Consider the following 24,301-nt stretch of genomic DNA (forward strand, 5'->3'; position numbering starts at 1 on the left):
ATGACCCAAAGCACGCCAAAGTATCTCTTCGCCAGCAGTAAGTATATATCAACTGGTGTGCGAGAATCTCTTGAATAATGGATTATAGTCACCTCATATCCAACGAGCTTAGCACCAATCTCAATCCTGAATCGTTCAAAGACTTACATGCTCGCGATACCATAGCTGTTTGGTTCGCCGTCAGTCAAGATCCATACCATGGCAAGCTCGACTTCGAAGAATTCCCTCGTTTCAAGCACTTGATTTATGAGTCCCAAAAGGCCTACAATACAGCTGGGCCATGCTATGCGAGACTTGTATCTTTTGTCGGAGTTACCGGATCTGGTAAGAGTACGCTGATTAAAATTCTGATGAAGCGGCTTTGGCAAAACTCTTCAGCATCGACACTGGATCTCAATCAAATTGAAATTCCCGTTTCGGGGACACGGAGTACTACCAACCCGACCTCAGGGGATGTCCATCTTTATCGTGATCCGTACTTGGATCCATCAGATGCGAATCATCCACTTTTATATGCAGATTGTGAAGGTTTCGGTGGTGGTGATGTGGCGCCTTCAGGTTCAAAAATCCGTGACGATATGGAACGAATGGCCGCTTCTATAGATTCTGCCTCGCCAATAAATACACACATTGCGCAGACGGCGGTCACATGGCTCAGGAAGAGTGTGAAGCGGGCAATAGACCTTGACGTCCCTGGTGGAGGATTCATACGACGACAGATGCTGGTCGAAAGACTCTTCCCTCGTCTGTTGTACAACTTCTCCGATGTTGTTGTCCACGTTATTAGCGGCCAGTCCGCCAAAACTATGGAGCACGTACTTCTTCAGGTGATCCAATGGGCAAAGGTTTCAGAGAGCGCTGCTGTCAATCAACCTTTTCTTCCACATCTCATTATTGTGCTCAATGAAGCCTCGGACACATCCGTATGGGACCCCGACGCTGCCCGCACCAAAATTATCCAAGAACAATCTGGCATGCTGAAGGAAAATAAGACAGCCATGCTTTACGCTGAACAATATGAACGGATCGGTGCTTCCATCTCTACTGTCGAACAACTTTTGCATTGTTTCTATGCAAAGGTAGAATTCATCAATATCCCTAAAGCAGAGAGTGGTCTGAATGAAGCCCTTTTCCTCACTCAAGTTCAAAAGCTGCACGAGATGGTAGAAAAGGCCACTCGCAGCTCCCAGTCGCGCAAAGCCGATGTGAGAATGTTATTGCCATCGGAAGATCAAGTTCAGCTCTTTCACCTAGCTTTTAATCACTATACCAAATTTCTAGATAAGCCTTTTGATTTCCTTGAGACTTTGTTTACTGTACGCCCTCTACCACACAATTTGTCGAACAACATTGTTCGGCTTCTGAAATCTTTCCGGGCCAGTATTCTACCTCAAGAAGCAACAGGAAGATACGTGAGAGATTTAGTACCGGTTCTAGCCACAATCATCGCTCTTGACGTGGCTCGATCGTACCGAATTAACGCTCGACTCATTGACATATTCAAAGGGAATTTATACAGAATGGATTCATTTAGAATTGGAGATAACGGTGGACTACGTTCTTCAGCAAGCCCGAATTCATATGAAGCACAACTTCGTTTGGCGTTTGAAGTATTTTGTGAGAGGTCAGTTCCATGCTCTTTCGTTGATAGATTCGGCCGGAGATGTCACAATTCAAGGCGCGGGCACGTTCTACCCTTTCACCAAGGAGCTACAGCACTCCCACTTGCATTCGGTGGATTCGAGAGGGCAGAGGTAGATGAGCTCATGAGCTCTTGGCTCCCAGCTATAGAAGAGCAACTTGAAATGTTGGGGGCTGAGCTTGATATGAGGACATCGTCTGAAAACAGCTCTGCATCCCCCTCCAGTATATCACCCGCTAGTCTCGGCGCTGTTTGGGCACAACACGTCCGAGAGTTATCCTTGTTGTTTCAACAAAACGCTGATTTACGATTGAATTTCCCTTTGATGTGCTGCTTCTGTTTGCATAATCTCCCATTCGAAATTTTGCCATGCGGTCACTCTATTTGCGATCATTGTATACAGCTTGTTGCAGACACGAACGTCGGTTCAGATTCCCGCGTGGTCTGTATCCGAAGCTGTTTTCTCCACGACGCTTCTCGTCCCTTCGAGCCCCCTTATTTTATCCATATCCGTTCCAAGCTCGCAGGCCGTAGAATCCTAGCTTTGGATGGCGGTGGCGTCCGAGCCCTTATGGAACTCAAGATCCTAGAAGCAGTGGAGAAAAAAATGGGAAGTCTCATTCCGATTCAGAGGTTCTTCGACGTTATAGGCGGMACCAGTGCTGGTGCGCTCGTAGCCTTTGCTATCGGAATCAAAGATTGGCGATTTGACCTTACCGAATCGATGTTTCGGCAAATATGTGACAGAGCCTTTTCCAATTCAGTGAGAAATTGGTTTCTCAAATTTCTTCATGGAAGTCAATATTTTAGCAACCGCCTTGTTGACGCTCTGAAGGATTCTCTTGGGAACACAGCAGATGATTATCTGGTGCAAGCCAGGGTAAGACAATTCTGGAAATAGTTATATCTTAGTTTTAGAAAACTAACAATTTCCAGTTGGAGTCTAGTGGAAGCCTGCGACCAGCTCCAAAGGTTTTTGCTACCGCTACCGTGAGCGAAGGAGATGGCGCTGCTCTACTACCAAATTACGTTCGCCCACACGACAAAGGTACGGCTTACTATCATCTTTTCTTATGTCATCGAACTGCTCCGTGGTGTTGACCTATAAAACCGAAGCTAATGTATCTAGATACTCATCTTTCGGACTTTTACAGCTTGACATATCAATTCGAAGTTTACGACGAACAAGAGACACAAATTCGTGTTTGGGAGGCGGCAAGGTGTACGACAGCTGCCCCAACCTACTTCACTCCTTTCCGGAAGGCAGGGCTGTTTACCACCAATTATTACGATGGAGGCCTCTATCACAACAATCCTTCAAAGATTGCACTGGAGGAGACCCATCGAATCTGGCCGGATATGCCTGAAAGACACCCTGACCTTTTGTTATCAGTAGGCTGCGGATTTTCGACGGTAGATGACGATGAGCATATCCTATTGCTTGGCTCGAGCTCTCTTGTTGGAGCGCTCAATGTAGTACGTCGACGATTTAAGCAAATTCTTAACTCTGAAAGAAGTTGGAGAGAAACCTTTGGCGTATTGTCGAGAATAGAGCCCAGGCGTTATATTCGTCTAAACCCTCCGGTTCCAGAACGCCTTCCAGATCTAGATGATAAAGAGGCTTTAACAAATGGCAATCTCGAGAGGATCGTTAACAAGTTTCTCAACGAGCCTAGCACAGGAGCAATTATTGATCAAGTCGCCCGTCGTCTCGTCGTGACATCATTCTATCTAGAACCATCGGCTACGGTCAGCGGTGCAGAAGAGAGCGCAGACAATTTCCATGGTATAAATTATTTCCTTTTTGAGCAAGACTACAACGCTAAAGATATTAAATAGGAACTATCCGCTGCCGATTCATTGACAAGTCTCCCGAAATTAAAGCATTTGCAGATGTAATTGCGAAATTTTGCCCCAGTCAATACGCAGATTTTGATCTTCCGGAACCCAGGCTGACAATTGGGAGAATAACACCCCAATTGCTTCACATGATGAAAACGGTAGGAACGTTTCGTATTGATATCGATTTCACGATGCCATCTCATGTTACGCAAGTCAACGTTACTTTCTCTTCTCCTGGATTTACGCCGGAGAGTATTAGCGGTTGCCCATTCACCATAAAGGGATAATCAGTCAGAGCTTCTATCCTTCCGAAGACACATTTTAGTTCTGATACACGTGCAAGTAACTCTAGCTTGAATGTTCAATTCTGTTTTCCATCTCAGCTGATATAGGTAGTGTCATCTACCACATCCTACTTATCTAACTCTTGGCCTCGCTTCATTGCATATCATTTATTTCTCACGTCATCGTAGTGCGCGTCAAAAATGCTTTGCACAGCATTGGCCACCAAGGAAGGGCGTAGATTACTGAATCTTTCCTGCAGAATCCAGAGGGTATGTCCAAGAATTTGTTCGTTCCAGACCCAAAAGGTCTGACCAACAGAAATATACACATTCAACTCCAGCACATGAAGCAATTAGCCACTGTCATGTGTCTCACCAGGTGTAGTCTTTCTGATTGTCGAGCATGACATCAACTGTCAAACGAGAAATCCCGACGAAGAAAGTCTGACGAACATCGTACAATGTATCTGCCTTACATTCGGGACTGATTTCATTGAAAGTGAAGTCATACCTGACATCACCGCGATACTCCGTACACTGGCACAGATGCAGTTGCAAACATCCTCGGCATTCATGAATCATGTGCAACCACTAGACATGAGCATCAACAATCATGGTAGATTTGGGGTCATCACGTGAGGCGGACAGGCGGGAGCCGAAAGTCAAACACGTGTTGGCGCTAGGCCGAAAATAGAGCAGAAAGAAGCGTTGGGGCAGAAGGGGCGGCCCCACTACGCCACTGGAGCGAGCCTCCGATCATCTTCATTTGATATTCCACCACTTCTCTCCTGCTACATTAGTAAAAGTGTTGTGACAAGATAAAACATCTATTTCCGTCCGTGTGCAATGAATTCATTCACCCGATCTCATTAATTCACAGTCGACTATCATAAAGTTTGCACTGTTTGCAGCAGGAGACAGACATTGGATTGTCTGGTCCCGTACATACATGCCAGACTAACTCGATCCGGGCTAGTCAACAGATAGGATCTTCTGATTGGTCCGCATGTGGATCCAAGCTCCATATCATCCAATCAGAAGCTGTAGATCAATCGACGTCTGGAATTGTTGGGATTTCGCGATACCGATAACCCACCAACATGCCAACCGCCTCTCACGCTCAACGAAACACCTCTACATAGTTACACACTGATGTTGCTCATGATTGCTCAGTATACTGAGCAATTCTCGGATGTGTTGGCCGAGTTATCTCCTGTCACTCGAGATCGAAGTGAGATGCAATGGGCTCATATCGCTTCTGAATCGAGACTATCAGTCATCATCCTAGGTCTCTCTACTATGTAGTATAGTCACAAATAGTCAACGAGATTCGACGCTCAAGCACCCGTAGCACTCCGTAGCCACAAACGGATAGAGACATATACTCCGTACAGTACCAGCAGAAACCTCGGCTTCAAACAGCAGGTGGCCAGGCCAACTGCCAATCCCTTCCCCCAACGTCGCCCGATCATTGCTGGAGCGGGTGGACCCATCCCAACCTTACTTTGCAGCTTCCTATCATTCTCTTTTTTTTTGCCTCCCCACCACTTACTCTCTTTAAAAAGCTCTCTCCTCACGCCGTCGTTCTTCTTGTCAATCATACACCTCATACCTCACACTATCTTGTTGTCTATTGTATGCACACACCGACTGGAACATACTGATTGACACTTGAAGACTCACCACTCAGCATGTCTGCTACCACTGCAGATGCCAGGCCTCGGCCTGCTGCTGACACCAAAAAGGTGCACATTGCTGACACAAAAATGACCCTCAAGAACTGGTACAAGCACGTCGACTGGTTGAACGTGTACTTTATCATTGGCATCCCACTCTACGGATGCATCCAGTCTCTCTGGGTTCCTTTGCAATTAAAGACTGCTGTCTGGGCCGTTCTCTACTACTTTTATACTGGTCTCGGAATCACAGCTGGTAAGTCACGCTACATACGTGGTGTAAAACAGGCAGGCTAACATACTCAGGATACCACCGTCTCTGGGCTCACTGCTCGTACTCTGCCACCCTTCCTCTCCAGATCTTCCTCGCCGCCGCTGGCGGTGGTGCCGTCGAGGGCTCCATCCGCTGGTGGGCTCGTGGCCACCGTGCTCATCACCGCTACACCGACACCGAAAAAGACCCCTACTCCGTCCGCAAGGGTCTCTTGTACTCGCACTTGGGATGGATGGTCATGAAGCAGAACCCCAAGCGTATCGGCCGCACTGATATCACCGACTTGAACGAGGACGCCGTCGTTAAATTCCAGCACCGCCACTACATTAAAATCGTCGCCTTCATGGGTCTCGTTTTCCCCATGATGGTTGCTGGTCTTGGCTGGGGTGACTGGTGGGGCGGTTTCGTCTATGCTGGTATTTTGCGTATTTTCTTCGTCCAGCAGGCTACTTTCTGTGTCAACTCGTTGGCCCACTGGCTCGGTGACCAGCCATTCGATGACCGCAACTCTCCCCGCGATCACGTCATTACTGCTCTCGTTACCCTCGGCGAAGGATACCACAACTTCCACCACGAGTTCCCGTCTGACTACCGCAATGCCATCGAATGGCATCAGTATGACCCTACCAAGTGGTTCATCTGGACCTGCAAGCAGCTCGGTCTCGCCTACGACTTGAAGCAGTTCCGTGCCAACGAAATCGAAAAGGGCCGTCTTCAGCAACTCCAGAAGAAGCTCGATAAGCGCCGTACCCAGCTCGACTGGGGTGTTCCTCTTGATCAGCTGCCGGTTATGGAATGGGACGACTATGTTGAGCAAGCAAAGAATGGCCGTGGCTTGATTGCTATTGCCGGTGTTATCCACGACGTGACCGATTTCATTAAGGACCATCCGGGTGGTCGGGCCATGATCAACTCGGGTATCGGCAAGGACGCCACTGCCATGTTCAACGGTGGTGTGTACTTCCACTCCAACGCTGCCCACAACTTGCTTTCTACCATGCGTGTCGGTGTTATCCGTGGTGGTTGCGAGGTTGAGATCTGGAAGCGCGCGCAAAAGGAGAACACCAATGTCGACTATGTTCGCGACACCAACGGCCAGCGCGTCGTTCGTGCTGGTGAGCAAGTTACCAAAATTCCGCAGCCGGTTGCTACAGCCGATGCTGCTTGATGACTTATGATTTTTGTTTGTTTTCGCCAAACCGCCTTGTAATAAACTCTCATGGCAAGCTATTCGTATTTCTTTTTTCTGGGACTCCTGGTGTTTAGACGGTTCATTTCTTCGGAGTTGGGGTGTATCTTTACCGCATGCAAATGCACAGTCAGTCATTTCAAATACAGATGACCAGTATCAAACAATATATTCTATCTATTCTATCCGTAATATCCGTAATCGTCTTATAGAGTAATTTGTAGTCAATCGCATGCTTTACAGTAACTATAGAAGTCTTGGCTCCGGAGTCAAGCCTCAGGCAACCGTAAGCTCCGGAAGCTCTCAACGATTGACAACGCACGCATCATCAAGCCATCACTACCTACCACTCAAATCAATTGTCGCCATTTAGAGAACTGCACAAACTGGACTCATCCAATCACTTTCGCTGCCACCTTTTCAGACCGTCTTTTCTCGTCTTCCTGCTCGTCCTGAGCTTCGCCCTCATCCTGGCTCCTCCGCTCCGTTTCCCCTCCCCCGCTTCTTCGTCTAGGCTCAGTGCACTAGTCAAGCAGTTTCACTCTCCATTATCACCATCAAGACCTTTTCATCTATCACAGCAATTTATTAGAAGTATCACGACATCCAACATGGCGCCTGAACTACTCAAGAAACCGCCTCAGGCACCCCCTTCGTTTGTCGCGACACCGACGTCGATTATCGAGGACACGAAACGTTTGATTGCGCGATCCCGCAAGGTTCAAGATGAAGTTGCCAACGGCGTGAAACCGGAGGATGCCACGTTCAGCAATGCTTTGCTCCCGCTTGCGCATGACGAGAATGCGATGACGCTAGAGGCACACATTATCGGATTCTACCAGGCTGTATCTACCGACCAGAAGCTACGCGATGCATCGAGCGAGGCGGAGAAATTGCTGGACGATTTTGGTATTGAGACTGCTATGCGTGAGGATTTGTTCAAGTTGGTGGATGCTGCGCTTAAAAAGAATGAGGAATTGGACCCCGAATCGAGAAGATTACTGGAGAAGGAGCACAAGGATTACATCCGCAATGGACTGGGATTACCTGCTGGTCCGAAGAGAGACCGGTTCAAGGAGATCAAAAAGAGACTCAGCCAGTTGAGCATCGAGTTTCAAAAGACGCTTAATGAAGAAAATGGCGGTATCTGGTTTACGCCTGCAGAGCTCGACGGTGTGCCCGAGGATGTGCTGTCGGGACTCGAAAAGGGTAAAGATGAGAATGAGGGAAAGCTGCGGCTATCATTCAAGTATCCCGATCTCTTCCCGACGCTGAAATATGCGAAGAATGCAGAGACGAGGAAACGTGTGTCAATTGGGAACGAGAATAAGTGCAATTCGAATGTGCCATTGTTCAAGGAAGCGATGGTTCTACGTGATGAGGCCGCGAGGTTGTTGGGATACCCCAATCATGCTGCTTTCAGGATTGAGGATAAGATGGCCAAGACGCCGCAGACTGTGGACACCTTTTTGGGTGATTTGAGGTCGAGGTTGACGGCTGGTGGGTTGAAAGAGATTGAAAAGTTGAAGGAACTCAAAAAGGCGGATGTGGAGTCTCGTGGAGAAAAGTTTGATGGTCATTACTTCCTCTGGGATCATAGGTTCTATGACCGTTTGATGCTGGAGAAAGAGTATCAGCTGGATCACCAGAAGATTGCGGAGTTCTTCCCTCTGCAGACGACGATTCGCGGTATGTTGGAGATTTTCGAGGAGCTCTTTGGGCTGGTGTTTGTTGAAGTCAAGGGTGAGGATAGGGCTAGTATTGCTACGTCTGGAAAGGGCGAGGATATTGTCTGGCATGAGGATGTGCAATTGTTTAGTGTTTGGGATGACGAGGCTCAGGGTAGTGGTTTCGTGGGGTATCTGTATCTTGATTTGCATCCCCGTGAGGGAAAATATGGCCATGCTGCCAACTTTAACCTGCAGCCAGTACGTTTTTTGTCACTGCAGATATAGTTACATACTGACTTTTGCAGGGCTTCATTGACTCCAACGGCAACAAACGCTATCCGGCCACCGCATTGGTATGCAACTTCTCTAAACCAACCGAGAAAAAACCCAGTCTCTTGAAACATGACGAAGTCGTCACCCTCTTCCACGAACTGGGCCACGGCATTCACGACCTAGTCGCAAAGACAATCTACTCCCGCTTCCACGGCACCAACACCGTGCGCGACTTTGTTGAAGCGCCCAGCCAAATGCTCGAAAACTGGTGCTGGACACCATCTCAACTCAAGTCCCTGAGTCGACACTACTCTACTCTATCGGAGGACTACCGCAAAGCATGGTCCGAATCATCCGCTACACCTGACACACCCGCCCCCGAACGCATCCCGGATGATGTGATTGAATCCCTGATTCGCACCAAACACGTCAACGACGCATTGTTCAATCTACGACAACTCCACTTTGGCATCTTCGACATGACCATGCACGAACCCGCTTCCCACGACGCAATCATATCCCTAAACCCGACAGTAACATACAACACCCTCCGCAAAGAAATCTCTCAAATCGAAGGTCCCGAAGCTCTCGGCCAGGGAGATGAATGGGGTAACGGCCAGGCAACCTTTGGCCATTTGATGGGCGGCTACGACGCTGGTTATTATGGTTATTTGAGTTCGCAAGTTTATTCGACGGACATGTTCTATACGATCTTCAAGGAGAATCCGATGGACCCGGTGCAGGGTAGACGATATAGAAAGACGGTGTTGGAGAAGGGTGGTAGTCAGGATGAGATGAAGTCGTTGACGGAGTTTTTGGGGAGAGAGCCGAAGACGGAGGCATTTTATAAGGATTTGGGGTTGTCTTGATTTGCATATGCATAGCATGAGCATGTTAAGAGCAGCTTATACGAAGTATGGGCTATGTGGCGGAGTTATACATGACGCCGGACCCACTCAAGGTAGAGAAAGTTAACTAGCTTCATAAATCCATTTCAACCTTTAACTTTCATCTTCAATCAAAAATAGTTCCACGTCTACCTCAACCTAATACAAATAAGCACGATACTCAATAATTCACTACGAAACTACTACTGATACCCAGCTCCCGCGCAATAAAACAACAATCCCGACAAGATGGATACCGAACCCTTCGCAGATGCAGGTGCGAATGCGAAACAGAGACTCCCGATAAAGACATACCACTGCCGCTTCTGCTCCCATTTATTGCTTGCATCGACGCGCGAGCTTTTATCCTCGACTACACCGCTGCCTAGACGGCGAATGGCCTCTATGATAGAGGGAGGAGCGGATATTGGGGAGGGGGCGGCGGGGGGGTTAGATGGAGCGCTTATACTTGAGTTACCTCCCTCCTCTAGGAAATCGGATAGAAATTTGAGGGGGGATTCGAGGCGGGAGGCGTCGTATGAGGAGAATCAGAGTGAGGAGCGCGATACGATTACACAGACAGACACAAAAACAGCAACTAGTGGAGGAGAGGCGGTGGTACCTCCCACCACCACAGACGAAAGAAAAAGGACAGAACAAGCGCACTACACAATCCCGCTGTCGACACTCCTGCCAGATCCGACGCCAGTCATAATCCGGCGCGAAGATGGGTTTGAGAAGCGCTTGTTGCTGAGGTGTGGGCGGTGCAGGGTCGTTGTTGGGTATAGACTCTTTAACTCTGCAGGTGGTTCTACTACCGATCAAGACCTTGACGTCGACGAAGAGGATGAAGAAGAAGAAGGGGAGGATGGTGATGCAATCAGATTCAGACAAGCAAAGCAGGACGGAGCGATTTATCTACTTCCAGGCTCGATAGTGGGGACTGAAGATTTGGATGTTGGAACAGACACAGAAGGAGGTGGACCAAATGCGATGATTGAGCGGAATGCGGTATTGAGGGGGATGGAGGCAGAGTGGATGGCATGGATTAAATAGCCTCCTCTCCAAACTTGAAATTACTCGTGGACTACTGGACCGAGGATGGTTTTGATGATCATGATTCCATATGCACCATACGTAACATAAAATACAAGACACTCTCGCAGCAAAGCAGACAATAACGGCCAGACGCCGTACCAGTTCACCTGCACAGATAATAAAAAGAATATAAACAGAACCAGCGTCTCATTCTTTCGTAAGAAAATGGTTTAATCAAGTTGGTCGAAGCGAAGAAGGAAGGGTATATATAGGAAGCGATCAATTTGCGAGGATGGTCCGGACGAGGTCTACCAATACATCAATTAGCTGCAGCCCGCGACAAATAGTAAAATGAAAGTGAGACAAACCGGTATAATTAATCTCGCCTGAACTCGTGTCGACAACCTTGAGCAATTCATCTACTTCGTCGTCTGTCATTTTCTCGCCTAGGTTTGTGAGGACTGCTCAAAACCCTTTGATTAGCCCGCGTCTTTCTTACAGAGTGTGAATGGGGGGGTTATAGGACGCACTGTATCGCAACTGTCCAACACCAATAAACCCAGTCAAATCCTTATCAAACACCTGGAATCCGCGACAGTATTCCTCCGGCTCGCCGGGGTCGCGGAATCCGCCGGGGCGGTTGAGGACTTTTTGGAAGGAGTCGAAGTCGACTGCCACCGTCTCTAATTAGCACGAATTCTCTTTTGCTTGGTTTTGTTTGTTTTTTGGGGGTTCATAACGTACAATCACCGCCGATGGAAGCCTCCAAATCACGAATCTCGGCGAGCGTAGGGTTTTGGCCGCAGGCGCGCAGGAGGTCGCCGAGAGAGTCGAGGGCGACGCGGCCGTTGCCGCGCTTGTCGAAGAGGGAGAAGGCTTCTTTGTAGTTTGTGGAGGCCTGATCGGAGTTAGACATTTCGACGTTTTATTAAGCTGGTTTTGATTGCAGGAAAACGGAAGATTGAGTGAGAAATGGTAGTGGCGTTGTTTACAGTGAGAATACTGGAACGAAGGAGAGGTGGGAGGAAACGGATTAATCATGCGCCGAGACAACACCCAAACATTCGCGACTTGCACAATATACACAGAGACAACAATTGATGATAAACAGATGACGAACGTACCATTTTGATGTTTTATTGTTTCACAGTCGAGTCAAGTAGCGCGTAAATTGTGGTATGGTCGAGTACAGAGATTGTGTATAGACAGGAATCCGATAACTGAATAGTTCCGTGTTCGAAGGAATTCCAGATGAAGTTCGAAATATTCGAGTTAGACAAGAGAGTGTAGAACAGAGAGAACAGAGTGTGAAGAGTCAAGCAGGGGGGTGGATCGGTGGATAAGGCGTGGTCGAGCGTCCGTTGTTGTGGTAACCGGTGGATGCCCCCCCCTCGTACATAAATAGATCCTTCTACTAATACGTACTGTGGTTACACTTATTTCTTGGAATACTCGTTTAAATAGTTACATCATTATTCATGGGTATATACAGAATCAATTACTTCCAGTCGAACACTTCGTACGACGGGTCATCGCATCGGCGTCTTCAGCTTCTGCACGCAACTGTCCAGCAGCAACGCCGCCTCGTGAAGCAACTCCCACCGCGTATTCAGAAAACTCGTCCGCAAATGCAACAACAGCCCAAGACACTGATTCCTACCGGTTACATGCTCCAGATCATTAGGTTCTCGAACCGCGCCAACCGTTTGCAGGAATCGCTGCATGTCCTGTAACTGTGCGGCTTCGCTACTCAATTCTGGCGGTGAAGGAATAGGCCCTTCCAAGGCGTAGCCGTAGGACCAGACGACGAGCGTCGAAAAGTAGACGACCCAGGACCGATGGAGCAGGTAGTCTTCCAGTGCAGAATAGCCGGGTCTTTTATCTCCTTTGTTCAGAGTAGGACCTGTAGGCTGGAGTAGCACATGACACAAAAACTTCAGCGCGTAAAAAGTGGCATCTCGGGCAGAAGCTTTGGTAGCCCATCGTTCGGTCATTTTCTCGCGGGCTGTACTATAATCCTTGGGCGTGATGGAACGACTTAGTAATCGACCCGCGCCTGCAAAAACTTGACAGTCTACAACATCAACGTGTGCAGCCATATGCGCTAGATGATGCAAGACCGTCCGCGATTCATATGTATCATCTTCGTCAACTTGGAAAGGTAACAGATGCTGTTGGTAGAAACTAGGACTATTCTTCGAATACGGCCGGTGGCCTGATTCTGCAAGCGCATCGTCGTAATCGCGTTTCCAGTTGTCAAACGCCCGTAGTAACGACGACCGCCATTTATCACGTCCTCCGAGTACTTGCGTAACTCCTAGCGAACTGACTTGCAGATCACGCTGGTTCATGTGCCAGCTAACACTGAGCAGCCCTGCCATCAGAATCATCCGACCAAATGCGTTGGTACGGACTTTTTGTCCAGTCAAAGTCTTCTTTAAACCGTCCAAAAACATGGTCGGCTTGACTCCATTGGACTGCAGCACAGTCTGCATACGTGACACCTCTGCAGCACTCCCAGCCGACCACAGAGCCTCGTCGCAAGGAAGCGGCAGCCGCAGTTCATGAGCTACCATCTTGACCGAATGGCCAAACATCGTCGAATGGATCGAATCCATGACAAACGCACCAAAAGCGACTCGTCGTGTAGCTTCCGTCCGAATCCAGTACGACCACGGATCCTCTCGGTCACCATCCGTAGTCCCAGTCGCCGACCTGTCTCTAAAACTAGCCGGCGTGTCGTAAGCAGACCTTCCTAAAAACGAACTACCCCGACGCATCAAGGTCAGCGTAGTATCGTGATGGATATGAGCCCGCTCATGCAGTGCTCGGGTCGAGTAGCCCTTCTCGTATATTTCCAACAGCAGCAGTGTCTGGAAAACCCATAGCTTCGCTGGCGGCCGACAGTCGACATCCATGAAAATCTCCCACCTGATATGCCATGCCAAAAAATTGGCCAGTTCGGCCGCTCCGTCGATAACAGTCTGGCCGTGCATCCGCTCGAGAGTCGCCGCTCCAATTGCCATGAGAGACAGCAGCAGTAGCGACGGGGTCCGGTCTGCGACGAAGGTAGGTCTGTGTAAGATTGGGAGTTGCGCATGAAAATGGAGCCAATACGAGCCGACGTACGTTTGCATCATTCGCAGACTAAGAATGTGACCATCCGCATCGACGTTTCCTTCCATGAGCGAGTCTTTCCGCGTGTTCACCGCCGAATGCGCCGTTTCGTTGAATCGGGTGCTTATTAGATGTAGTATATCTTGTCGCTTTTCTTCCGACATCATGGCTTCGGGTGGTGTCGAGTCGACAATATTCGTAACGCTCATTGGGTGTTGCGAAACAAGGTTGTTAAATCCATTGTAGGAAGACGGGTCGCTCGGGAGAAAGGATATCGGATTCGTCTGCGGCGCATCGGTATACCCTGTCATCATATTCGAGTAATTCACAGGCGAAGTGCCGGTCGGTTCGTTGAACAACCATGCCGCAAAGTCATCTGCCATAGCAAACGGTGATCTATTGTATGACGACTCACCACCAAACACCGGATACGGATACGACGAATCGAAGCCCATCTCTCCTTCGCCTTCTGTGACCATGCCGTTGACTGAATTGAGTGTCATTCCGGTCGTTCCGTATTGTGCTTGAGGAAGTTCTGAGCTGGTATAGCCAAGTTCCGGCATACTCAGTCCTTGTTGCGACATGTATGCAGTTGGGCTGCCGAGACCATCTCCGATATATGTTGAGTTCGTTGCATTATCCCGCAACGTGTTCGCACCAAACGAGTTGCCCTGAAAGTTAGAGCCGAACGGTGTGCCTGATCCGTACATGGTTTGTTTGCTAGAAGCTCCACCATATCTAGAAGACATGTACGAGTCTTTTCCATTCACGTCATAGGGAGCGATAGGCTTGGATGTCTGCGACGTTGGAGACAGGATGGCAGACGGGTCGTCCTGCGCATGCAACGACTGCGGCGAAGAGGAAATATTCGGGCGACCAGCAGCCTGGGTGAAACTGTCGCGTTTCTGCAATTGCGAGCCATGGGTTGTATGTCGCTCTCTGTGCCGAATACATAGATCTTGTCGGACAAAAGAGCGATAGCAGTCGGGGAAGTCGCAGCGATAAATCTGTTTGGGTGTATCTAAAACAATTAGTTAGCGTTATCTCTAGACCAGCTGCAGCAACCTTACGGTTCAATTGATGGCGATGCAAGTGCTCAGCTCGGGAATAGCTCTTGCCACAGCCCTCGTGCTGGCATTCGAATTTCTTATCTGGTTGCGCCTTGCGATTCCTCTTTCGCTTTTTTGGTTCGGATATGTGTTTTGTGTGGTCTCGCGATGTGTCGGCCATTGTTGCTGTCATCTTTTTCTTCGTGTTGAAATGATCGGAATGCGGTGTGATGTGAGGACGTTCGAGGTTCGAGCGCCGGATGGCCGGGAACGTTATCCAACGCCTCCTGTCCTGGCCCAGAGACAAACGGAGTCAAATCTGGAAGACGCATACATCAGAGACTATCAAGCGAGGTAGCGGTCATTGTGTATGCAAGCGATGATGAGGGATGGCAAGTGAATGGAGCATGGAGGTTGATCAGATGGGGAGATGGAGAAATGCATGGGTTTTGTGTGGGGAAGTACAGACAGTTGGGACAGTTAGCTGGCTAGTATTGGTATTACCGTGCTGATTGCTGCTAAAAGCACGTGTCGATTGTAAGTTACGCCTGTAGTACTGTATTGTTACGTGAGACCCTGTTCGCGGGGAAATCTTTCACGATTCTTCCTTCGTCAAGAAGAATACGTTCGATCTTTCTCAGTCAGCGAAGAACACGGTATTTGAGGCCGAAAATAGAGGCTGAACTCGAGAGCAACATGATCAAAAGTAATCACGCAATCACGTCGAGCATCTATTGGAAGATGAATATGTACCTGATGTTACTGCTAGTGTATAGAAATACCGAATTTCCAACTGCCGCTCGATGCGCCTGCACTCGTTCATACCGACCAAATTCTTGAATTGTATCAACCGATCTTGTGAATTTATTGAGTGCCTTGAGCTATATGTAGGCTGGATACATCTGCCTATAAATGCACCTAGGGAATACATATGCCAGTTGACAGAGCATTCACTGTTGAGTGGTTAAATATTTTATATCGCAATCCGCGGATGCCAAACAGAGACACAAAATCTCTCAAATGATCAGCCGGGCTAGTACACTGACCAGTGACTTATCAAATGACAGATTAAGAAAATGCTTCAATGTTCTCCGGTGAGGCTTCACTCCTCCCCGGAAAGACTTTGAAATAGCAGACTTAAGATTGCAGTACATACTACATACGCAGCAAAAGAAACTAGGACTCAATGAATTTACCCGCGCCTAGCCACACAATTACGTATATATCTGCGATTTGCCTAGCTCATGGATGTAGCTAGGGACTAGATAGATATAGCCTTGTTGGACTATGACAGTGTTGTCGATCTTGAATGTCTAGGGCAGAGTCGTTTCTCCGTTTCAGGCTGATGTTGGTTCCTTGGACCTGGAATTAGAATGAGCGCGGAAATATGTAGTACCTACCTAAATATCTGGCATTCAGTTTCAAGTTTCCAATATTGAAGGAGTGCAGTTTTCACAAAAGGTGTGGAAAATATTCGTTAGACTTGATGGATATGAACATCGTTTCTTTCAAGGCAAAATTCTACCTAGCCCTAAGTCGACCACATTCATGAATATCTGTCCTAGATCCTCAGAACATTGAACCCCTGTTCCCAGCTCGAATCAATCAATAAAAATCCAAAAAAGAAAACAAATTAGAAAAAAGGAATCAGAAAATCGATTTCCACATCTCCGACTTTCGCAATGAATGAGTCCTGCCCAATACCTGACTAGCCCCGCCATCTCCCCTACACAGTACATTTTTTCTAGGGCTTGGAATTGGATAGAGGGAAGTCGGCGATCGCCAGATCCGCCAGTACGGACTTATTAATATAAGCGTGCATATGCACCTAGCCTTTAGCATCTAGACAGAGGACCTCCAACGTACGACGTCGTCTGCTAGACGTGGCAGCGAAGAGGAGAAAAAGAAATGACAACGCTAAGCACGCGCTTAAAGTGGCCGGATGCATGCCTCTACCCTACAGGCTACTCAATTCATATTACATTAAAGCTAGAGAAATCTACTCAATCTAGACGGTGATAGGGTAAATATCCCTGAAAATAGCTCCGCGCAGATGCTGCAGAAGTGCACTTTAGTCATTTTAAACAGTTGCATATGCCATCTACGTATGTACCCTAGTCTGGTGAGAAGTTTACTTTAAAAAATTGAATAATATTTCTTATCTCCCGTAGCTAGTCTTTATCTATGCGTCTACACATCTCTGAGATCCAGTTATGATTTTCTATCTGAGGGTTTGGAATGTCGGTGCCCCTCTTCTCCGGCGAAAAGCCCTAAGCCTACCTGCTTACCGCGTTACCGGTTCGGCTGGTGTCGTTGGGCGCCGATGACCGGACCAGCGCATTTTTATTTTCCATGTACGACTTTTTGGAAGTAGATGGATGTTTTGAGTATACATGTATTGATTCATGCACAGAAGTCCCTCTCAAGACCTGTGTAAGTGTCATCTATGGATCATGGGACGGAAATATATCCTGATATCTGTTTTGCGGTTGGCGCGGTAAGCTTTTAAAATACAGCCTACGCGAAGGGACAGTACGTAGCGTGAGGACCTCTCTTCTCTGCCTCTCCTCTCCTCTCTTCCTCTTGATTGTATACGTGGAATATGCTACATAGACCAAGATGAAGCAATGATCAATGACCTGGCCCAATTATCTGTTCATTCCTTCTATACGCTGGCCATAGCCATGCAGATGGACGAATTCGTAAGATGAACGAGAATAATTCTTTCATTCAGGGTATCTGCTTGTGATTCTTAATTATCCGCTGAAACGGAAACGCGTCGCTTCTAACCGTCCAAGACCGTCTCGTGGTGCAACGTTCCGTCGTCGGTAAGAATTCGTGAAGTCTGTTACATGAGTCAATAATGAACTTGCAGGAGAACGGAAAAAGAGCGAACCTTGTAGAAGCACACGTATCTTGCGACCCTCTGATAATTGAATCTTTTCGAATATACTCGTCAACAGCCTCTCAGCCTCGCCTGGCTTCATCGTGCCGGCTGGAAGTCGTTCTATCGTCGATTGAACCCACAGTCCAGTCTGTTGTGGCAGCAGCTCGAACTGTGTCATGAGTATTCCAGAAGCATCGGGGAAGCAATCTTCTGGAAAACTGAACATCATTCCCGTCAAAACCCGCTCAACCAGAAGTTGACCTTGGTTGCCGACCAGCTCTTTCACTGCATTCCGTACTTCGGGTGGGTTTGTGTATGGTTGTCCATCCGGGTCGCTAAAGTTGGAAATGGACGGCGTCTCAAAGCCAAAGCTCAACAAATCCCGATAGTAATGCAGTGTTGCAATAAGCGGGTCGACTTGCTGTAATGTGAGAGCGCTGAGGCCCGCGGAGAAGATAGATACCACCAGCGAGGAAGTAACGCATTCTTTGGGGTAGAAGCGGATTGCATCACTGGCAAGACGGAAAAAGTCTTCGATCACATCTGGTAATTGCTCAGGAGGCAACTCGTTCAGAATTCGCAAGAAAGTAAGACTTTGTTGCTCGAAGAATTGATACACAGCCTGACTCGTAGCTGCATCAACCAGTTCAGCGCCTTCAGAAAACTCTCTAACGACTGCATCCGTAGCCCACAAGAAACAACCTTCTCGAGACCCTTCAAACCCTGCTGCCAAGCTCTGTGCCAGACTTGGCAACAAAGGAATCATGGCAGTTCGGTAAGAAATGATCATGTATCTCCAGCAACGGCAAACTCGTTCCAATATCGGCGTAGAATTGGTAAAGTTCATTACAAGCGTATTGAGAATTGGCATAATCTCGCCGCAGTATTTCACTGCCGGATTCTCTCCATGTGGCCCAACATATGGCGTGACGAGCTGGATGAAGATGGTAATAAGTTGCAAGTGATCTGATACATTAGCCTCAATTCACTCATATCATTACGTTTAACTTACCTGCAACTGCTCTCTGTCCTTGCTCGTCTTGTGCATTGTTTGCCAAAGTCATGATTCTCGCCATAATCGGATCACAGAACAGCTTCATCGATTCATAAATCTTATCAAGGGGCTGCACTGCGACGACTGCAGCAACACCTTCAGTTATTTCTTCCTGGCTCGGTGGTTTGAGCTTGTCCAGTACCGACTCGTAGAACGAGTGTAGCTGTGGTATATGTCCTCCGAGAAGTTTGTTGCAGTCGCTGCCGAGATATTTAAAGGCAAGAGCTGCCGCTCCAATGACCTCTTGCGATGTGTGCTGAAATCCCGAAATCACATAATTAAGCTGTGCTTCTAGCGTTTCGGGATGGTTGGCTGTCCATTCTGTATACCGACCGAGCGCCATAATTGCAGAGAAGCGCACTTTTTCGTGATCTGGAATCTGAACAATCAATGGGATAACTTGCGGCAGCACTGTGCTCTCTTCCGAATCGACCATTCGCCCCATAGCTCTCATACTGAAAAGTGGTGCCTCAAGCTCCTGCCAGTGAGGCACATTTGCATTTGTTGCCTGAGAGGCATATTTTGATACCCATTGTTGAATCTGTTGATATGCCTTCATCAAACATTCGGTGACCCCAATAACGGCGCAGCAGTCCTTAAGAACATCTCCCATTGAATGACGGAAAGCACGGAATCGCTCCTCTTGTGCACGGTCACCATCGAAAAGATCTGCAGAATCGCCTTCTTCAGGGGTCGGAAATTCCAAATGCTTGATCATGATGTCTACTAGACGGGAGAAAATATCGGCATAAGCGGCCTTCGCTTCGGCATAACGGTCCAGTACTAGGTACTGCTTCAACTCGTACCAGAAATTAAAGGTGAAAGAAACCGCCTCCCGCTCTTTGTCGAGAACACAGCACTCGAGTACGGATTCGACGAGACCGCGGAATTCTCTCGGCATCCTTGCCACCAAAMCCMCCCAAGCCTCTCCAGCCTCAGCAAACAACCTGGTCAAACCTTTGAATGCCTCCACATCTTCGGCTTCTGCAAGTTCTCTGAGCTTCGGGCGAAGTGCCACTATTCGGGGATAAAGTCTCTGTATAGCGGACAGTGAATCGTCCACCTCTCGGGTATCTCTGTAAATCGAACAAATACAGTCCACAGCGGCGTCGAAGGATGCGTCGTTGTCAAGCGCCTTTAATATAACGTCGAGCAACGGCGACTCGACTATTTGAGTGGCGGGAATCTCACGTAGCCAAGATGTTATACAGTCGATTAATCGAGGATTTGTCGCAGCGGTAGCTGAATAATAATTAGCAAATACAAACACAAACATGAGAAAAACATACCTGACGATTGTGAATACTGTGTCAAAAGGTGCATAACTTGGTCCGCATTATCGTCCAAGAGCTCCTTGGTTCTAGCTGCAAGCTCATCTTCCTATTGATCGTTGACGAATTAGATACTTAATCCTGGGCGAAAATCATACGCGGTGCTGATGCTCGTGCAGACGCAAGTTGTATAGTAGGTGGATGATATGATCGATCGAACGTACACTCAGGTTGATTTTGCGACCTTCGGTCACTTCCTCTGGGAGGATCTTCAAGAATTCCAGTACACAGTCTCCAGCATTGCTTCCCAACGCCGAGCCCACCGTTGCTAGGACGTCCTTCCATGAAGTCATCTGAATGGCGAGATTCACCAAGCCCACGCAGAGTTGTGTTTGTATCGGTCGCGGTCCGGAAGCAAACGCGGCAAGCTGATTCAACATGGAGTCCCGCAAAGACGGTACGGCATCGGGAGGCAATTGGTCGAGGTCGTAGGTAATCTGATCATTATTAGTTACTGTCTTATCGTTCGCATGTTCTGCTCGCTCGTACTTTTCCTTTCAACGTTGTCGCGGCAAAAAGTTTCGCCTCTATGGGGATTTCGGGAGTCTGGAGCATAGCATGCGTGGCTGTCCATGCCTCGACCTGTAGAGAGCATGATTAGCATGGAGAAAAGAGCCTCATCTATTGACAGCCCGTCCGTACTGATTTTTGGAATTTCTCCAGATATTCATGTGCTTGGGCCTTTTCAGAGCGCGACACGTTACCCTGCATTGTCGCAACTGCTGCCAGGACAGCAGCGAATGGCTGCCCATCGTTGGATTTGCTTGTCATGGTCGGTGTTTTAGGAGGGGTAGATATGGGTAAAGCTGAGGAGTAGATGGTGGCCGTTGACAGGCGAGAGTTCACACAGCTTTGTTGTTACTTTGCGTCATGAATTCGAGAAAGTTGAAAGGATTGGTGAGAAACAAATAAGGCGAAAGAAATTATTGAAACAACAGGACTGGAATAAAGAGGCAGCGCGCCTGGGAGGTTGTCTGTTGGGGTTCAAGAGGAAGGTGGGATGGGGAGGTGACGGAATCCAAACAAGCTAAAAAAATTAGCCGCAGCAATAATACTGACCCTAACCCTAATGTCAACTTTCTCACCGCCTTCGAGAAAGGTTTAGTTCTGCTCGAGGCACCTCGACAGAATAAGCTCGTCAACTTCTGCCGCAAACTCCACCTCAAATCAAATCCTCTAAGCACACGACAACACACCTCCGTCTTCCTCACCGCACCGTTACGTTCCTGACCTCAAAACTTACGCCCCCAGATTACACGTCTAGGAATCATCATGACCGGTCGCGGAAACCCAGGCGGACGAAAGACGCTCCTTGCGCCAATCCACTTTATTTTCAAGCTATTGCAACAACGCTCCACGGTGTCGATCTGGTTATATGAGCAGCTCTCCTTCCGTATAGAAGGGAAGATTCGCGTACGTCTTGCTTGATTCGCTTGGTTGATTGTGTAGCTTCAGACAGTAGCTGATCTGTATGCATGACTGATTTAGGGATTCGACGAGTTTATGAACCTTGTGGTGGATGATGCTGTCGAGGTCCGTTTGGCAACGAAGAGTGAGGAGGAGAAGAGACGGAATCTAGGTATTTCTTTCTCACTCTTGCCACAATTATGGTTGCGCAGTGAGGGTGATTGCTGACGTTGCCAATTCACAGGTCAAATCCTTCTCAAAGGCGATAACGTTTCTCTCATTCAAGCGGTTCAATGATAATCTCATACGTTACTACGCAAATAAATGGGCGAATGAGGCGAGTCGATTCTGTTTGTTCGGCGTTTAAGGGTTCTTTTTGTTTTCTTAGATAAGGACACCAAAAAATACTACACTTTGAAGGCGGCATGAAAAAGGAAACTGTGGAGAGATGTTATTTCCCGGTTTATGAACTTTTTGCGGATATCAGTCTTCCGTCACCGACGATGATTGCGTCTACGGGCTGGTCATGGCTGGCAACCGGTATCTCATCGGGGGGGATTACTATCTGTTCCTTGAGCGCAATAGCAACTGCGGATTCCAATCAGCATCTGGGCCTAACAGAAACGGAAGGGGGGATCTCTTCAATTTACCAAGGAACGGTCTCTGGCTTGCCCGCGGCGAGCCTGCAATTTCCTTATTGTAATTATTTAAAAAATAATCATAATACCCTTTCCCATGACCTAGTCTCCGCAAATCAGTGTCGAATGCCATTCCCGGCATAACAATCAGATCCAATCCTAGATCAGTTGGATTTCCTCGCGGTCTTTCTTCCAATACACCCGTACCACCTAGACAATTCTGTCGTTCAGGGACGGACTGCTTGTCGAGTGACGGTATCCCCCATTTATCGGGGACGAGGGACTCGAATTCTTCCATTGACTCGAGACGAAGCATATCCATTACAGAGACTTTGGGTTGACTGGGGATTCCGGTTGTTTCGAGTTTGTGGGTGTAGGGAATGAAGACTTCTTTACCCTTGGATAGGGCATCTTGGACTATTCCTGTGGTTGATATTTCGCCTGTGGGCATGGAGAGGAATATGCTGATTCGGCGTGCATTGGTGTATTCGGGCAATGTGAAAAGTTTGTTGGCGACGACCGTAGCTAAGATAATGGATATTGTTAGTGAGATTAGCTAAATAAAGGTATGATAATTTTTTCTGTAGTCGATGACCCAAAGGTATCCGAACATTGAGCAATCACCGAGTCCCGCGGGACATCTTTCAGCAGATTATGGATTTTCCGCCTCAATTCCTTCTTGGCTACTTGAACACCGGCCATGGCTTTTTCCTTCCATCTAGTAATTTCAACAAATCATAGAACAAGTAGCAAAACAAGGGAGGGCAAAGAAGAATGTACAAAAGAAGGCTCACAACGTCATGGCAAGTGCGGGACGGACTAAATGGGCATAGACTGGATTCCATTCCGCGGAGAGCTTGGAATTTGGAGATTCCTCAATGAGCAACAACCATAACATTGAAAATGCAGATAAATTCAAGGACAAAAAAAGAAAAGGCTCTGGCCCACATTCGTATCTCGTAAAACACGCGTCGATGGTCAGTTGTACATCCTCAGTTGCTCGCTACTGCTGGGAGACACATCACAACAGTCACGATGGCAGTCACTACTCACTTCAGGTCACTAATACTACTATTTAGTTCCTTGGTCTGGACAGCACAAGCCTTGGTAGATACGAAATTAACGGGCACATGGTCGTCAAAGTCGCGTCAAGTTGTTACCGGCCCGGTACGTTCATGTCTCTAACTTCTGCCGCTTCTCACTCATCAACAGTTAGGGCTTCTATGACCCCGTTGCAGACGCATTTCTAGAACCTCCCTTGACAGGAATATCATATTCCTTTACGGACGATGGCTACTATGAAGAAGCATATTATCGGGCTATTCCCAACCGTGAGTTTGTTCCTCGCCTTTTCCAAGACACCATCCTGAGAGGAATACAGCAACGCAACCCGACTGCCCCAAGGGGATAATGCAGTGGCAGCACGGCACCTACTCGCTTCAAACGAACGGCTCGCTGGTGTTGACACCGATTCACTCTGATGGACGTCAATTGATGTCCGATCCTTGTGCTGGACATCACTCAACATACACGCACTACAATCAGAGTGTGCTCTTCGAGGTGAGAACAACTAGGAACAAATCGTTTTCAGTTGCAGCTTGCTGACTTCTGACAGAGCTACCGTATATACATGGATAAATACCATGGTATACTGAGACTTGATCTGGCCCAGTTCGACGGATCCCCCATGCAACCTCTATATATCCTTTACCGACCTCCTTCCATGTTGCCCACCACGACTCTGAATCCCAGCAAGGCAGCAGGAAAGGCGAAGAGGGCTGTGGCGATTGATGGAACAGAGAATCAAATATCTTCCATGATAAGAAGCATTGAACCTGTCATCATTGAACGCTGGTGGTGGTTCGGTGTCATTTCGACCTCTGTTGGTGGATTGGTGCTGTGGTGCTCTTGATAGTTGGTTCATGTTGACAGTATTATGTACATTAGACGCATCGTATCTGTTGTATTCCTTTCCAGATCAATGCGGATGCATATCGATTAATGTTTGTTTAGAGAAGAAATATAGTAGTACATGCTGAGGAA

General features: G+C 47.9%; 8 protein-coding genes across 8 annotated transcripts; 5 read left to right on the forward strand and 3 right to left on the reverse strand.

Annotated features, from left to right (window-relative positions):
- BHQ10_006047 (uncharacterized protein) lies at positions 1-3,771 on the forward strand (the record flags this gene model as incomplete). Its single annotated transcript, XM_040878590.1, has 6 exons — positions 1-41; positions 89-1,205; positions 2,046-2,522; positions 2,579-2,690; positions 2,772-3,428; positions 3,482-3,771. The coding sequence occupies 6 exons, from the start codon at positions 1-3 to the stop codon at positions 3,769-3,771; spliced, it is 2,694 nt and encodes an 897-aa protein (XP_040734551.1).
- Positions 3,772-5,459: 1,688 nt separating this feature from the next.
- Positions 5,460-6,886, forward strand: BHQ10_006048 (uncharacterized protein; the record flags this gene model as incomplete). Its single annotated transcript, XM_040878591.1, has 2 exons — positions 5,460-5,700; positions 5,751-6,886. The coding sequence occupies 2 exons, from the start codon at positions 5,460-5,462 to the stop codon at positions 6,884-6,886; spliced, it is 1,377 nt and encodes a 458-aa protein (XP_040734552.1).
- A 632-nt stretch (positions 6,887-7,518) lies between these two features.
- Positions 7,519-9,719, forward strand: BHQ10_006049 (uncharacterized protein; the record flags this gene model as incomplete). Its single annotated transcript, XM_040878592.1, has 2 exons — positions 7,519-8,835; positions 8,883-9,719. The coding sequence occupies 2 exons, from the start codon at positions 7,519-7,521 to the stop codon at positions 9,717-9,719; spliced, it is 2,154 nt and encodes a 717-aa protein (XP_040734553.1).
- Positions 9,720-9,986: 267 nt separating this feature from the next.
- Positions 9,987-10,793, forward strand: BHQ10_006050 (uncharacterized protein; the record flags this gene model as incomplete). The annotated part of the gene is made up of 1 exon (XM_040878594.1): positions 9,987-10,793. The coding sequence occupies one exon, from the start codon at positions 9,987-9,989 to the stop codon at positions 10,791-10,793; it is 807 nt and encodes a 268-aa protein (XP_040734554.1).
- Positions 10,794-11,054: 261 nt separating this feature from the next.
- BHQ10_006051 (uncharacterized protein) lies at positions 11,055-11,691 on the reverse strand (the record flags this gene model as incomplete). Its single annotated transcript, XM_040878595.1, has 4 exons — positions 11,055-11,083; positions 11,144-11,236; positions 11,306-11,446; positions 11,520-11,691. The coding sequence occupies 4 exons, from the start codon at positions 11,689-11,691 to the stop codon at positions 11,055-11,057; spliced, it is 435 nt and encodes a 144-aa protein (XP_040734555.1).
- A 613-nt stretch (positions 11,692-12,304) lies between these two features.
- Positions 12,305-15,122, reverse strand: BHQ10_006052 (uncharacterized protein; the record flags this gene model as incomplete). Its single annotated transcript, XM_040878596.1, has 3 exons — positions 12,305-13,850; positions 13,905-14,913; positions 14,963-15,122. 3 exons carry the CDS (start codon positions 15,120-15,122, stop codon positions 12,305-12,307), a joined length of 2,715 nt encoding a protein of 904 aa, XP_040734556.1.
- Positions 15,123-17,697: 2,575 nt separating this feature from the next.
- On the reverse strand, positions 17,698-20,984 carry BHQ10_006053 (uncharacterized protein; the record flags this gene model as incomplete). The annotated part of the gene is made up of 7 exons (XM_040878597.1): positions 17,698-17,786; positions 17,838-18,794; positions 18,841-20,124; positions 20,172-20,262; positions 20,378-20,650; positions 20,703-20,795; positions 20,856-20,984. 7 exons carry the CDS (start codon positions 20,982-20,984, stop codon positions 17,698-17,700), a joined length of 2,916 nt encoding a protein of 971 aa, XP_040734557.1.
- A 501-nt stretch (positions 20,985-21,485) lies between these two features.
- Positions 21,486-24,170, forward strand: BHQ10_006054 (uncharacterized protein; the record flags this gene model as incomplete). Its single annotated transcript, XM_040878598.1, has 7 exons — positions 21,486-21,626; positions 21,702-21,792; positions 21,865-21,908; positions 23,338-23,425; positions 23,497-23,589; positions 23,640-23,818; positions 23,874-24,170. 7 exons carry the CDS (start codon positions 21,486-21,488, stop codon positions 24,168-24,170), a joined length of 933 nt encoding a protein of 310 aa, XP_040734558.1.
- Between the last annotated feature and the right edge of the window lie 131 nt (positions 24,171-24,301).

The sequence above is a fragment of the Talaromyces amestolkiae genome (genome assembly GCF_001896365.1).
Source record: "Talaromyces amestolkiae strain CIB chromosome Unknown scaffold11.1, whole genome shotgun sequence".
In the NCBI taxonomy this organism is placed as follows: Eukaryota; Fungi; Ascomycota; class Eurotiomycetes; order Eurotiales; family Trichocomaceae; genus Talaromyces; species Talaromyces amestolkiae.